Source organism: Calypte anna, chromosome 15, assembly GCF_003957555.1.
Source record: "Calypte anna isolate BGI_N300 chromosome 15, bCalAnn1_v1.p, whole genome shotgun sequence".
In the NCBI taxonomy this organism is placed as follows: domain Eukaryota; kingdom Metazoa; phylum Chordata; class Aves; order Apodiformes; family Trochilidae; genus Calypte; species Calypte anna.
Genome location: NC_044261.1, coordinates 9919966 through 9932889, shown reverse-complemented (window position 1 = coordinate 9932889; position 12924 = coordinate 9919966). Strand labels below are relative to the sequence as shown.

General features: G+C 42.4%; 1 protein-coding gene across 1 annotated transcript in view; it reads right to left on the bottom strand.

Moving 5' to 3' along the window:
* SPPL3 (signal peptide peptidase like 3) overlaps positions 1-12588 on the bottom strand; it is a 55910-nt gene extending 43322 nt beyond the window's left edge. Inside the window, exon 1 of the mRNA XM_030460773.1 lies at positions 12264-12588. Coding sequence (XP_030316633.1) covers positions 12264-12286 — 23 coding nt within the window. The 5' untranslated portion in view covers positions 12287-12588. The remainder of the gene's footprint in view (positions 1-12263) is intronic.
* Positions 12589-12924: the final 336 nt, after the last annotated feature.

The window sequence follows — 12924 nt, the reverse complement described above, 5'->3', positions numbered from 1 at the left end:
ATTGATTTTACAGGGTTGAACAGCTTGCACTGAAAAAATATGAGACATCACTCCCCTGATAAGGCACCATACTTACCAAGAATCATTAATTCACATAATTCCTACACCTATTTTTAAATTATTCCTTTTTTCCTCTCTCTTGCACAAATTGACAGCAAAAGAATCAGTAAGCCAGAGAAATGTTTGGATCTCTTCAGATGACTAGGGGTATTATTCAGTGTACAGAGAGGTCATGAGATTCTGCTATCTCACTTCAACAGAGAGGTTTAAATTTGAAAGACTATGGCATTAAAGTCTTTCAAAATTAGTCATATAGATCCTATTAATAAATTGCCACGGAGTTCTGAAATCCTCTTCATCCAAAGTTATCCATTTCTTATGCAGTACCAAGATACAGGATGTTCAGTAGCAAGTTTCCTAATAGCACAGAAAAATTCCATTACAAAAAACTTCCAATAGTTGAACTATGAACAGTAAATTCAAGGCTACTCTTAGTAACAAGGGGTAACAATTTTTCACACTTGTACTATAGTGAAAGGAAACCATGGGTGTCTTCCAGAACTGAAGCAATAAGCTCTCTGAACAAGGTTTCAGACAACTGTTTCTCTAAGAAAACCCAGGCTGTCTTCTAGTAATGCAATGCATCCTCATCCCAGACACTGTCAGTCACCCAAGTACAGGAAATGCATTTTTCTGAAGAGGGCTGCTCACAATAAATACCCTATACAGCTAATAGGTCAACATCATCTTCCTCCTCTTGCTCTCCTTACATCCATATATCCCAAGAAATCCTGTGAAGATCCAGGGCTAAGTTAATCTAATATGTAACTGAGCCAAGGCACAATATCCTGACCATATTTATCAACATTCAACCATATGCAGCATATTACAGTTGTCATATTGCCAAGTGAGCAGTTAAAAAAGGGCAATGATAAATGAAAACAGATTAATAATGTGGCACAAAGAGAGGATTCTCAGGGTATGCAGGGGAATTCCTCTACATCTGCTAGACAGCAATATTCACACAGAGCCCCACACCAACACTGCTGTGCTAAGGCTGTCCCTGTCCTTCAGCCCATCCAGGAAAGTGCAGAATTTCACAGCCACAGTGGTCAGATGCCTGCCAAGGTGTCCTAATTATGTGAATTGAAGTGATTGCTCGGTTTGCTGATTTTGAGACAATAAATCTTAACAAATTTGCAATCTGACTTCTTTCAGGATGCAGAATGGCAGGTAACCAAAACAGTCCAAACCCAAGTATCTCTATCTAAAGCAGTACACAGAACACAAAGGAAAAAGTACAGCAGATTTCCTAGCAAGCACACAAAGGAATACCACTGCTCAATGCTATACTTGAGCTCATCCAGAAGCAAAACCAGAAGATTAAGCTGATCCTCTTCTGTGTATACAGTTTCACTCAAGACACATGCATTATACTGCAGCCTATCCTAAGTGGCCTAACTCACTCTCAAACTATTATCTAAAAATATCTAAAAATTATTATTATCTAAAAATATTTATTTGCCTTGTGGCTAACTCCATCCCCTATCAGCAGGCTTGCACTCCAGCCCTGCTCCTCATCTTGCATGGGCATCACAAGGTTCTAATCAAAGCTTCACTCCCAGACAGCAAACTGCCCTCCAGCAGTGTCAAGTCTGGCCCAGTTCTGAGCTTTAACTCTCAACATATCCAGGTCCAGCAGTGCAGATAATGTTCCACTAACCTTCTTCTATCTACCTGGAATGTAACATTGGAGTCAAAGCCTAACAGAGGATATGTTTATTCACATTCATAAGGGGCTTTTCAAGTGACAGAGCTGATCATGCAGAGCAGAACATGCTGAAAACCCCACCTCTTTGGTAGGTCCCTTCCACCAAATAAAGGAAATGCAACAACTGAAGTTCCATGGTGGTTCAGAGGTTGAGAAAGTACAAGAATACTTTTACTAGAATCATACAACTGGTTTATCTGTGAGGTACACACGTTTTGGCAATGAGTGCTACAGCAAAGATTAACGTGTACAGGTACTACTGAGAAGAATTAAATTAAATTAAATCCTGCAATAGGTCCCAGGAAGATACCCTAGCAGAGACCCCAGGGTTTCAATCATTTCCAACAGCCAGGTATCAAAGCATCTGGCCAGACTGATGAAAGAAGACTCAGGTAAGGCTTAATGTACAAAGACACTGAAATCCCCTCAGGTATGGATGACACTGATCTGCATGCTGTGTTGCTTCCTACACAAAAAAGCAGCTTTCCTGCCCAGTATAAAAAATTTTTTTTTCTTATTTTGAGGCTTAATTTCTGCAGTAATTCCCATACCTAAGTTACAGTATGCAGAATACCTTGATTACCTCTAATAAAGGTGCCAAAATGTAGCAGGTTCTCTCAGCAGGAAAAGGTTTGGTTTTATCACTAAAGTCTGAAAAGAGGATGTTATCTCATCTATATTGACACTACTGTTGACTTAAAAAAACCAAACAAAACCACACTGACACTTAGGCCAGTATATTATTGATTGTGTACTTGGAAATCCAAACTCTTTTCAGCAATGTATTCAGAAGTCAGATCAAAAAACAAAGCTAATGACTAATAGCTTAATCAAAGCATTTAACAATCAGAGCTTATAATCAACAAGCCAAAACCAAAGTCAAATTGATCAATATGACCTTGTCATACTGAAAGTGCAGCTCAGAGTGCTATTGATGACTTATCCATACAGTACAGGATTATGATATGTACTTTATAATGAAATGCCTGGGTAGAATTAAACACTGTTTTCCTAAAAATTCCATAAAAGAACCAGTTAACAACATCAGCACCAAACTCTGACTCTTCAGTGACAATGTTGACAGTACAAAGCTACAGAGTAGCCAGTCTGTCTAGCCAGATTTTAGTGGCTTTCATCAGGCGGGGTCTGTATCAAGACAAATTAATGTTGCTGGATGGTGGCTGGTTAGATTCTGAACAGAATATGACAAAGATGCACAAAGAGAAGAGGAAGGGATTCAGACGGCACAAAGATACAAAACACAGCCCATCAAAACAGGCACCCTAGTTTTGCTACCTCAAACTAAGAGAGAGAGGCAAACAAACAAAAAATAAAAGGTCTTGGCAGTAAAAAATGTGCCACTTTACAGATACAAAGAAGAAAAGCTGCCCTATGATAGACTGGGCAGGGGCCGAGCTCTGCCTTACAACCTGTGTGCAAAAGGTTCATTAATGCACTGGAGTGCCAGACTTAAAGCAGCAGTTTCTGCTCCAGGTCCAAAAATCAGGCAGCAGCAGGACAGGTAGAGACCATTTTCAATGATTTCTAGCCCAATATCTAAAAACCTTGGGTATGACAACAAAAAAAGTAGGAACATTCTTTAGAGAAGATGCTTTGGGAATCTTGTGAAACTTCTTTCAGTAAAGCACCCTGCAGAGAAGTATTTCTGGTTTATGGCACACTTTTTTATCTTTTGATTTAGCTTTAAGGTAGCTCTTTGACATGTTCTATCTGCAAAAACATTAAAAAAAAAAAAAAAAAGTAGCTGAAAAACTAACTTTGGGGTTCTTGTAAGACACGTAGCTATGATAAAGAGGTTCTTTCTGTTCTGTGCCATCTGTAACTGCTTACAGATGCATCTGCCTTAGAAATCATCAAGTTGGAAGAAAAATTTTTAAAATTCCAGCTCTTCACTATCTGGTGAGTTTCCTTCTTCAAGAGGGAAAAAAAATTCCATATAATCCAGCTATGTTTGCTCTTGTTTGCCTCCTGTAATTTCACCAACCTCACCTTTAGCTAACAGTCACCTGCAAGATGGACTTCCCATTGACTAAATAAGTCAGAGTCATGCTACACCTATTTTATCTTGCCATATAGGTCTGCTACAGATGACAGTGAGCTAAAACCCAACTGTAGCCTCAAAAGTCATAAATTTATACTAAAAAGAGGCCACTGTATAACACCATACCAGTCAGCTTTGGTGTCATCCATCCAACTTATATGTACCAAGAGCTGGTTGATCTGAATTATGATTATTCAGAATTCAATGTTGAATTTCTACCCACTAGAAAAGCTTCTAAATAAATTTAAATCCAGTTTTAATATTAAATCCAACAGAAGGGATGGCAGGCTGCTCAGTGCCACAGACACCAGAACTAACCAGCAGCAGAGCAAGCTGTAACTCAGCTGCTGTGTTCAGCCCTGATCTGCTAATGGAACCACTGCAGAGCTCAAACATTTTAAAATGCTCACTCTTGCCCAAGCTGTGCTATCTCAAGAGGAATAAGCTGAATTTATTAATCCAAGTAACGATGGAAATTAAAATAAACCCTAAAGATAAACACTTGCTATGAGCTTAACCTGTATGGAGAAACCCCCTGCAAAACTGTCTGTGCATCACTGCTGTAGAGGCAGGAGCACCAAATTCACATGCTGAGAGCACCTGATTTTTTGTACCACCACGAATCCATCTGAATGGTGCTTTTGCTAAGCTAGCACAAGGTTGCTATTTGTGGTACTCCTGACATAAGAAAATGGTGTAAGCAAAGAGCTCCCAAGCTTCTGTGACTTTGTGGAACACTATCAGCTCTTAACATTGCTACTTATTTCTGTAAACTTCTACCAAACTTTTAAAGCTATTAAAAATTATACATCATTACAAATTTATTAGAATTTATCTTCTGGCTAGCTATCAGAGGAACAAAACAACTTTTTAAAGATAACTGTCCATAACCAGAGTCCATAGGAAAGAAGAACTAAATTTGGGTTTTCAAGACAGAAAGTTGCAAGCAGAAAAGCACTGCCCAGGTAGAACTAATCAGTAACACCAGCAGATCAGGGAAGGCTCAGCTTTAAGAGCCAGCAGTTCACAATACACAGCACATTTTTTTAGTCTGAGCAGCTAGACTGAAGAATAATTTAGATTCAAGTCTATTGCTGCAGGTAACTTTGCCAAGTCATTCCTAAAGCTGGAGATTGTGTGTCTGAACAGAGGGTGGAACCCCTCCTGTCTCCTCCTGCTTCCCTCACACCACCTCTGTTACGGAGGCGCCTGCAGAAGCCTGGCTGGGGTGTAAAATAGAAGAGAATCACATCACAGGCTTGGGCTGCACACCCGTGCTGCATGGGAAAACACTTTCTGGGGTCAAAAGCCTCTGAACTAACTACAGGAAGTAAAGGAAGAACATCCAAAGCCAAATGACACAGAAAAAAATACCATTTTTGGAAGGAAGGAGGAGAAATGAGAGTCAAACACCACTTTCAGATGCCACTGGTAAGGGAAAATGCTACCATACACAAACGTAAGATATTCTTGTATCTCTCCAACTTCTACATGAACAATTTCAGTAGTAAGGGAGGAACATTAAGCACAAGATTGTGCAATATAGAGAAAAATATTCTTGGTGCGTCCTCCTCTACTTCAGGACATCAGCTGTGACAATTTTAAAGAATCTCTGCTCTGACATGAAAAAGAAACTCACACTGTCCTTAAACCCTGTTCCTACACAAGCAAAGTGTAAAGATAGTCTCATTTAATATCTTTATTATTTTCAATACTTGTTGTCATAGAATATTAAAAATGTTCTGGTTTAATTGAGTAGTTGCCAGTTCCAGAATACCTTTCCAAAAAGCCAGCAGAGCATTCTTACTTTCTGACACCACTGTCTATACCATGACACTTAGTGTGACATATGATCCAGAGCCTATCCAAGGGAATTTGGATCTGACCCTAAAAAGAAATACTTGACTGGAATCTAATAATGAAGATGACAGCATAACAGGTACACAATTAATCAGTTCCAGGATAATCTTGTCATGGTGGTTCTGGTGGACAGAGAAACACTTAATGTATTAGTAGAGCTGTGTTTCTGTAGGGATGGCACACAACCCTTGTCTGGCAGCTCAAAGTACTGCCAGCACTGACACCACTTACAAAGATGTAGGAGAAAATATCAGCTTTAGCATCCTTGGAAGAATTAAAGAGGGAGAAAGAGGATCAGGAAGGGCTGCAATGACATATATGTTCCATTAGTCTTATTAAATCATCACCTTTCATGTCAGTTTGATAGCCTGGATGCAGTTCAGCTCGCACATTGGCTTGTGTTTCACTCTCCTCAACCCACACAACTGTTTGAATCATTTCAGATTTTAATCATTTACACTAAAGAAGTGCAGCACCAAAAAGCAAATGTGCACAATTATTTTTTCCCTGACAATTTCAGCCTTGCTTCTTCCTGGAAACTTTTCTCAGATGTCACCGGAATTGAATTAGACTGTTTGACTAAATGGCTTGTGTCCATTATTTGCTTTTAGAGTATATTATAATGCTTAGAGTCATCAGGAAGTGTCAAAGGGCAATAAAGATTACAACAAAGGTGGCACTTATGCCAGAGATGCTGATACATTGTATTACTCATCTAGTGAAATAAAATAGCTGAAACGTTTAAAAAATAACTAACTAAATAAATAAAAGTAATAAATAAATAAATAAAAGATACTTCTGGTCTGCTCTTCTTCCAAATTTTAGGAAATCAAAATCACTGCATTTTAAAAGGCATTATATTTGTTTCAAAGTAAACCTTTTATACTCTATGACTGTAGGAAGGTTTCACAAGTACACATTTTTTGGCATTGTGCTTCAGTGAGAAACAAGTATTGTCAGATTGTTTCAGTACCTCAGTCCAATACTTAAAACTGTGATACTCAGCAAAACACATCGAATCTGAGAAAAACTTAGTATCATCACTTAATTTGGTCTGTCTGGTTGTCCACACACAACTTCTCAAACCCCAACAGCATCAGGTTACTTAACTCATACTAAAATTCCAAAGTGCACAAAATAAGCAATTACTTTACTGGATCACATCCTTCAATAAAATGAAGAGATCCTCTCAGGTTCATCAAACCTGACACAAAACATAAGAAAAGGCAGTGATCCTGGTACATCCACACACCTGACATCTCACTCACCTGTGGCACAGGAATTCATATTCAGATCTTCCTCTGCTTGTGGGGATTCAAACTTCATCTCCAGAAAAGCAGACTACAAACCCTTCACTCTTTAAAATGATATTTTTATCAAGGCAAGAACTGGAACCCAGGTCTCTGCCAATCCTAAATCAGTATTTTGACCATTAAGGCAGAAAAGCAGACCTGCTTCCTAGCCCAGGAAGTATTTACAGTATTCTATATTAAGTGAAACAGACTTAAATGGACACACAAACCTTGACCTCTGAAAAGTACACAGTTTGGTGATGAGAACACTCCCCTGCAAGGTCAGAAACTCTGGGGGATGGAACTGATCTCCTATATCCTGGCTGAGTTCTCTCATCACTAGATAAAAAGCAAGGAGCCATTGATTTCCACTGACACAGTATCCTGAAAAGGCTAAAAGCAGAACTGACAGAAATCTTATTTGAAATAGGTAATGGACACCAGCACCAAGAAAACATCCATTCATGTTCTACACTTTAAGGTTGGGTTTTTTTGACAGAATTACTAATGTATTACTAAGTACAGCCCTTGGGCCCTTGCACTGAAGTGGGAATTTTTTCCCTTTGCTTATTAGTCATTATATACTTGTACATTCAAGTAACTACAAACTTCAACTAATCCCATGCTCTTTGCCTTATTTGTCTTTCAGTCCAGTGCTGTAGGCAGAGTCTGTTCCCACATGACACACTGTCTGAGATAGCAAAAGCTAGACAGCTTTTGGGTAACAAACAAGTGAGGTTGGGACTGAAAGACAAACATGTTAATGATGAACCTGGTACTATCAAATTTACCAAGATTTAAGTAATTTTTCTGATGCCAGATACTCATGTACAGTCATACTATGACAACCTTGTCCTCAGGAGGCTTCTAACTAAAACTCATTAAAATGGAATGTGGCTGATAATTTCAGTTCCTGAAAAATTTAAGATTAAAGGCCAAACTCCATGCTAGTAAGCCAAGCTTTCAAAACATGTTTTCAACACAGTACACACAACAGGATTTTACCTATGTTTTGCAATCTGTCACCTAAAAAGTGCAATGGTCTAAACATTCAGGTGAATTATTTGTTTTGTTTCTGTTGTAAACTGCCTCCCATTTTCAAAACATCTTAATTAGTCAGTTAAGGTCTCTGAACCGAAACTGAGCAAAACCACTAAAAAGTCTTGAATGCAACAAATTACTCTACTAGTACTTGACAAGTCCTGTCAACAAGCTGTAACTTCTTTTACTCCCTGCCCTCCCACATACCCATCTAATACAGCCAACTAAGACTTAAAAGCACTGCCTCAGTCTTCTGGATGACACTGTATTTGAATTCACTACATTAAATGCTTACATGCAATGAAAGCAATTTTTCAGACCTCTGAATCTAGAAAGACTTTTAAACACCAACCAGTCAGAATCCTCTCAGGAGCAAAGATGCCACTGTACATTTACACTTATTCCAGAACCCAGTAGCTTTATTGATTACTCCAACACATCATTAGGCTTAATTTCCACACCCTTTGCATTATGTAGAGAAGTTTCTAAATATATCACCATTTCACTCATCAAATATTTGATGGCTAATAGAAGAATTATTCTGCTGATTAAAACATTTAAGGAGTTCAGTTGTTTTTAAGATTAGTGACTCAATACAGAGTCTTCTTACCCTCCCTGTCTCCTAATCACCACCCTGACAGGACACGAACATACTGCAATCCATATTACTCTAATACAACACTCTGGGAAAGGAAAAATTAAAAAATATATGTGGTTTGGTGCTGAAATCTCCTTCGCTCTTCACATATGAAGGAAGCTGTGAAAATCTTTTGTGCATTCAAAGGGCAAAAAAAGAACAAAGCAACCTCTATTGAGAGACTGGGCAGCAGTAAAGAGGGAGGGGGTGTTACATCTGGCCTTGAAAAACACTCAGCACCTACTAACTGAAGATAAACAAGATGTGCACTCTGCTGTGCCCTCTGAATAGGACCCAACACAAAAAATCTCACCACAAGGTGCTAGAAACAAAGGAAAGACCAAGGACTTCATGAATGTAAGCTCCAGGTCCTGCTACTTCCATTTTCATCTGCTGTAATACTTCCAGCATCTTGGTGTCTGAAGATAAAATCCTTGGCATTTACTAACCTCTTAGTCACACATGTACATGTTGGTGATGGGCAAACAGTTCTTCCCATATTTATTCTCTCCTCTGTTGTAGCAGGAACTTGTGTCACTACCCAGTCCCATTTCCTTGCTGGACTAGGATAGGAAGCAAAGGGAAAATGGGTATTTCACAATCTCTTTCCTTTCTCAACCCAACTCCACTTGCAGGAAATTAATTTGAGCTCTTATTTGATCTAGAAAATCATGAGCAACCTTGTGATGTAGCAGTCGTGTCCCTCTGTGCCTCACAGATTTGAGTACCAGCAGTAGAATACACTGTGCTCACACCTTGCTTCTCTTATTGCAGGTACTTGACAAAGAAAGTTTCTCTGCTCACTACTGACAAGTATTTTATTCAAACATCCTTTTTTAAAAATGTGTGTATCCTTTGAAAAAGCATTTCCATCTGGCACTTATCCCACATTTCATATTAAAATTAGTTGTTTTCAGAATTACAATGTCCAGTTACACCAGCAAAATTCTCAGTAGATCCTCCTTTCAGTATCTTGAGAAAAGAAAGTCATTGCAATCAATTTCATTTGGTAATTAAAGGAAAAATAGAAACCCACCTTAAAATGTGACATAGTTACAGAACAATGTAACAAAGCAAAATGAGAATTAGTCCTCATCTCTTCAAAGTAACATTGTAACTGAGACCTCAATCACTGAAGAAAGCCCTATTTTGCCCCTGTGTTGAGAACACTTAATGTCCAGTAGTCCCAGCTTCTACAAACACTTTTACACGGCATTTCTAACACATCTGAGTCAATTTTTTAAAAATCAAACCCAAATCTTTATATTACCTTATGAAGCATCTTGATAGCTATGCACAAAAGAGGCGTAGCCTGAACAAAAGAGGAGCACTACTGGGCTCAGAAACCAACTTACAACTATACAAAAATAGGCACGTGAAAGAATTCTCATGTCAAATTACATATTTTCAGATGTCAAATCAGGTACCTGCACAACATCAAGACAAGACACCAAGGAACAGAAAGCAATCCTTCTGAGAGAGCAGCTTTTGCAAACCAAAAAAAGTTCCAGGTCCAGCAAACAGACAGGATGTGCTCAGCCAGCTCCAAAACTGTGCAACAGCACTAATTGCTGACACCATTCTGTACAACTCCTCTGCACAGAAGCATCAGGCTCCTCAGTGGACAACACACACGTTTTTCCTAAAAGCACTAAAGCATCAGCCAATTTTATGTTGGGCTGCATTATCGTAATTAAAAATAAACGCAAGCTCATTGCTAGAAGTTGAAGTATTAAACACACATCCATAGAGAAGAGCACACAAGTTATACAACAGGACTCCTCAGTCTGAAGCTAGATTTTTGCTCTCCCCCCAGCCCCCAGAAAAGGATGATCATGGGTTAAAATACAAACTGACAGAAACTTCAAAAACATGAGGGCACATCAGTGAATGCAGACACAGAATCACCATGGTTTGAAACAAAAGCCTTATATCCTTGTTCTGTGACAACCCCAGTGCTCTAGGAAAGAACTAATTGTTCTTGTGACCCACCTAGCAAGCAGTGAAGAACAACTTCAATCCCAACATCACCCCCCTACCACAGGCAGCCTACAGAAGAGTCAATCCTCCTCCCAGCCTCTTTCAAAAACCTCCCCTTTGGAATGCTATGGCCAAGACACGCATTCAAAAAAGCAAAGTAGTTAAAGATCAAAACAACATACAATTGATATTTTGGTTTTTAAAAGAAAGCTGAGAAATCCCAGAGTAGTTTACAAATTTGTAATTTCATTCTGCAATTAAAACTCACCAAGACAAGAGCTCACTCAGTGCATCTAACTGAACTACATTAAGCTGCCTGAATCTGTCCCAGCATTCACATACCATGACAACATGCAGTTAATCCTTAAAATCAAAGTTGTCTTTTTAGTATTGCTTTAAAGCAGAAAATACCACTTCCTGAACTGAGATCATGAAACAAGTAAGAATATAAAAAAAGCAAAAGACCAATATGTTCTTGACTGAAAAGCAACAGAAGATGGGAGAAGGGGCTGTCAAAGTCTTAACATGTGGCAGAACCCCACTGGGTTCTAAGTTCTAAAAAAGGGAAGGATTACCAGAACCATTCAGAACAGGAATATGTCTTGCTTATTCAATTCCTTCTCTACATTCAGCATACACCAAGGTCAAAAGCTGAGATTTAACTCCTTTTTAATAAGGATATCATCACTTTTTTTCAAAAAAATCTGAGAAACAATTCTGAATGATCCCACTGGAATAGATTTTCAATGCAGCGAGAGACTCACAATTAAATTGCTGCAGTGGCCAGGTCAAATAAGCTGATGCAGGTAAACTATTTGATATATTTTGGTTGTGATCCATGACAATATTTAAAAAACAAAACAAACAAACAAACAAAAAAAAAAACCCCAAACGAAACTCTGTCTCTTTGATTCACTTCCAGCTAGGCCCGAGACAGTGTCAGGACACAGAAAAAAATGCCCTCTACTTTCATTCGGTACACTTCGTGTCTTCCCACAGGAACTGGTCTCTTCCTCCTCATTCTATTTCCTGTATACAGAACCAGCCTATTGTCACTGGGTGAAAACACACACATGCCATTGATCGACCAGCCAGTCTATACCGACAGAAACCTCCCTTTCGGCAGAGAGATCACCTGCAGCCTCACAAACGTGCGACCGGCACCGGCCCAGCCCCGGGCCCGGCGGATGGCCGTGCACCCGCTGCAGCCGAGCGGGGATGCAGCTCACCTGAGGAGACCTCCGGCAGAGGAGGATGACAGCCGCACTAATGCCCGCCGCGATCCTCTCCCGCTCCCCGGCTGCCAGCGGGAGGAATCCTCACGGCCCCGCCACCCCGGCCCCTCGCTCGCACCACGGCCCTTCCCCCCTAACCCCTCCTACTCAGCCGCGCCTCAGCCTCCGGCCACAGCCCCTCGGCCCGCAGCTCCCCCCAGCCCCAGGCCCCGCACACCCCCACAGCCCTCCCCGATCGGAACCCCGTCCCCGCGGCCCGGACCCGCCGATCCCCGGGCCGGCCGGAAGGAAGCCAGGCCGGAACACCCCCCCGCGCCCGAGCGGGCTCTGGCCGGGGCCGCTCCCGCCCTCCCCGCACCGCCCGGGGCCTCGTCCCGCAGCTCACCAGGAGTAGGTCTGCTCCGCCATGGCTGCGGCTGGGCGGCCGGCCGGCTGGGCTGTGCGGGGCGGCCAGGCCCCGGGCTCCTCCTCCGCCTCCTCCTCCGCCTCCTCCTCCGCCTCGCAGGCTCCGGGGCTCAGTGGCGGCCCCGCTGCGGCTCCCGGCCCAACATGGCGGCGACTGTGAGGAGGGAGGGGAGCGAAGGGGGGGTCCCCGCCCGGGCGGGGAGGGGATGGCGGAGAGGGCGATGGTGGTGGCGGGCAGGGCGGAGGCTCAGCAGCCGCGATGCAGGGCCGCGCTGGGGCGCCGGCGGGGCCTCATGGCCGGCGAGGCGGCGGCGGCAGCGGCGGCGTGGGGCGGGGCGGGGGCGGGGAGGCGGCGGGCACCGGGGCGGCCAGGACAGGCCGCGCCGCGTCCCCGCGCTCGCGCACGGCGGGAGGCGGGGTCGGGCCGGGGGCGGGCTGCGCGCGGGGTCACGTGCCCACAACACGCTCACGTGCCGCCGGCCGCGCGCAGGCGCCTTGGGCGAGGGAGGGGGTGGGGGCGGCCCCGCGGTGGTGGTTATCGGGCCCGCCCGCACCTTCTCCCCTGTGCTGGTCCCGCTTCTGTAGGAGGTGAGCGGGCGGGAGCCACCGCAGCTTTCCCTGCGGGCAAGGGAGAGCGGCGG